The sequence below is a fragment of the Pinus tabuliformis genome, chromosome 9 (assembly GCF_031772625.1).
Source record: "Pinus tabuliformis cultivar Carrire ecotype Pingquan chromosome 9, CPIR1, whole genome shotgun sequence".
In the NCBI taxonomy this organism is placed as follows: Eukaryota; Viridiplantae; Streptophyta; class Pinopsida; order Pinales; family Pinaceae; genus Pinus; species Pinus tabuliformis.
The window spans coordinates 628,832,576-628,834,703 of NC_142307.1; the positions used below are offsets into that span (position 1 = coordinate 628,832,576).

The 2,128-nt window shown below is 37.5% G+C and overlaps 1 protein-coding gene across 1 annotated transcript; it reads right to left on the minus strand.

Moving 5' to 3' along the window:
- Nucleotides 1–750: 750 nt before the first annotated feature.
- On the minus strand, nt 751–1,654 carry LOC149150190 (protein DMR6-LIKE OXYGENASE 1-like). Its single transcript, XM_089445837.1, has 2 exons — nt 1,192–1,654; nt 751–1,073 (listed from the first exon to the last, which is right to left on the minus strand). Exons 1-2 carry the CDS (start codon nt 1,543–1,545, stop codon nt 828–830), a joined length of 600 nt encoding a protein of 199 aa, XP_089301963.1. The 5' UTR covers nt 1,546–1,654; the 3' UTR covers nt 751–827.
- Between the last annotated feature and the right edge of the window lie 474 nt (nt 1,655–2,128).

A 2,128-nucleotide genomic window follows, 5' to 3' on the forward strand; every position in this document is an offset into this window, starting at 1 on the left:
TTCCTATCAAAAGTCAACCTCCTAGAGCACTGTGTCAGCCTCTCCGCTGCCCTACATTGCTGGCTGGATGGCTAGCTCTAGATTGGGCTTTGATGAAGTCGTTCTACCCCTGGAAGCTAAGAAAATCATCTCTCCAGCACCCTCGGACTCCTTCCCAGCCAAGCTAAGAACAAATTTTTATCCTCACCAAATCGATATGTCATACTAAAGCATTGCGTAGCCCCTTAACGTCATTTGTTTGGCATAATTCGACTCACTTGCTGCTACCTTTTCAGATATTCAAAAATATTTCCTCCAACTCTCTCTCATTGCCCCTCAATCACTACTTCGATCTCAATGGCTCTCTCTTCAACAATTGATTACTACTACTATGGAAATCAATCTGCTCATGAAATAGAAATGCTAAAGTGATTTCTCCAAGCCCCATTGACTTCTTCTTATAATCTTATGTTAAGACTTTAACGGCCAAGATTAGATCTTAATCGATAACTAGGATTAACTTGAAGTCGATCCGTGTGAGTTTCTAGAATATTCACACCTTAACTTAATTAATTATGATTAATTAGTCATATTCCCTAAATTTAGACATATGAAATATTTAAAAATTGACTAATAATCTAATTAAATCAATAACATTTTAACCTTTCCACGCGCTCAAGTTTGAATTGCACCATTGGGTTTTAGTTTCTATTAATTCAATACACACATTACATCGATCTGGATCATTGAATTGTTTACCATGGACATGGTTCATTCAATTTGAAATGACAACGCATATGCCAAGTTCAAAGGCGAAATCTCCATCAAACAACAACAGAAATGATTGTTCAATAGATCTTGAAACGATCCAGCACACTGTTTCCCTTTAATCCTTGGCTCCAGAAAGCCCTTGCGAACTCTTCAAACTTATATCCTCTGTACACAGCTGGCTGCTGTTCATCCACCATGCTCGCTGCAGGAGCAATAAAAGCATCCTCTCCAGGATTCCAAAAAGTGGGAAATGATATGCGCGCACTGTCCATATTTGTTACTGCTCGATGCTCCACGCTCCTAAATCTCCCATTGCTCACCACCTAATACATTCAAATCACACACAAAACAAAATGAATGAATACTGTCAATTTCTTGCACAGAGAGAAAAGTTAACTAGAGAGAAAAGTTAATTATATAGATCTGCTCATTCTTTCTCACCTGCAGCTGATCTGCCAAATTGACCACAAACGCGTTAGCTATGGGTTCTACAGAAACCCACTTTCCATTTTTTAATACGTGCAGGCCACTCACATCCCCTTGCATTAACACAGTGATGGCACTTGCATCTGAATGGCTTGCTGCACCAATAGTTAGATCTGGATTTGGGCATGAAGGATAGTAATTTATATTCATCAGTTGCCTATGTTTTCCAAGAATTTTATTCAAGTAATTGGAATCTAGCCCTAGAGCTTCTGAAATTGCAGGCAGCAGCCTTAATATCACCGTTCTCACCTCACAAGCGTACTTGCCCGCAATATCTCTGTAACAAAAGCAGAAGTCAACCTTCTCCATCCATGGTGGGTTAAGATGAATCTTTTCTAGTGTTCTGTGTTAAATATTTTATAAGAGATAAGGGTTTGCTTATTACCTATAAGCTGCTGTTTTTTCAAGCCAAGAGCCGATGACTTCCTCTAGAGGATGACAAGGGTGTGTGAGATAGTCCAACCAGGCGAGAACCTGGTCTTTGCTGGGATTGAAGCTGGCAGAATGCTCATCCATTGGGTATTTTTAATGTGAATTTTGGGAAAATTTTACATTTGATGGTTTGGGTTATGGAAATTTAGTCAATATTTTGAGTAAAAGATTATGGAAATTTTGGCAATATTTTGATAAAATCTCACAAGGTTTTTTATAAATCCAGGTTACAGTTGTCAAACATCAAAATTTTGGGTGTCTATTTTTGATAATGTTGAATCTATTTCCATCATCAAAAATATGATTCAAAGACTGTTACTGCAAGATTTCTTCAAAAAAAATTCTTACCACTTAAGCCATCCGAACAATTCCTTTGTTTCAGTAGACTATTTTTGTTTTAATCTTAATCACCCCATCCTAAGCTTTCAATTTTTTGTATTTTTTTAAATAAAGTTCCTTC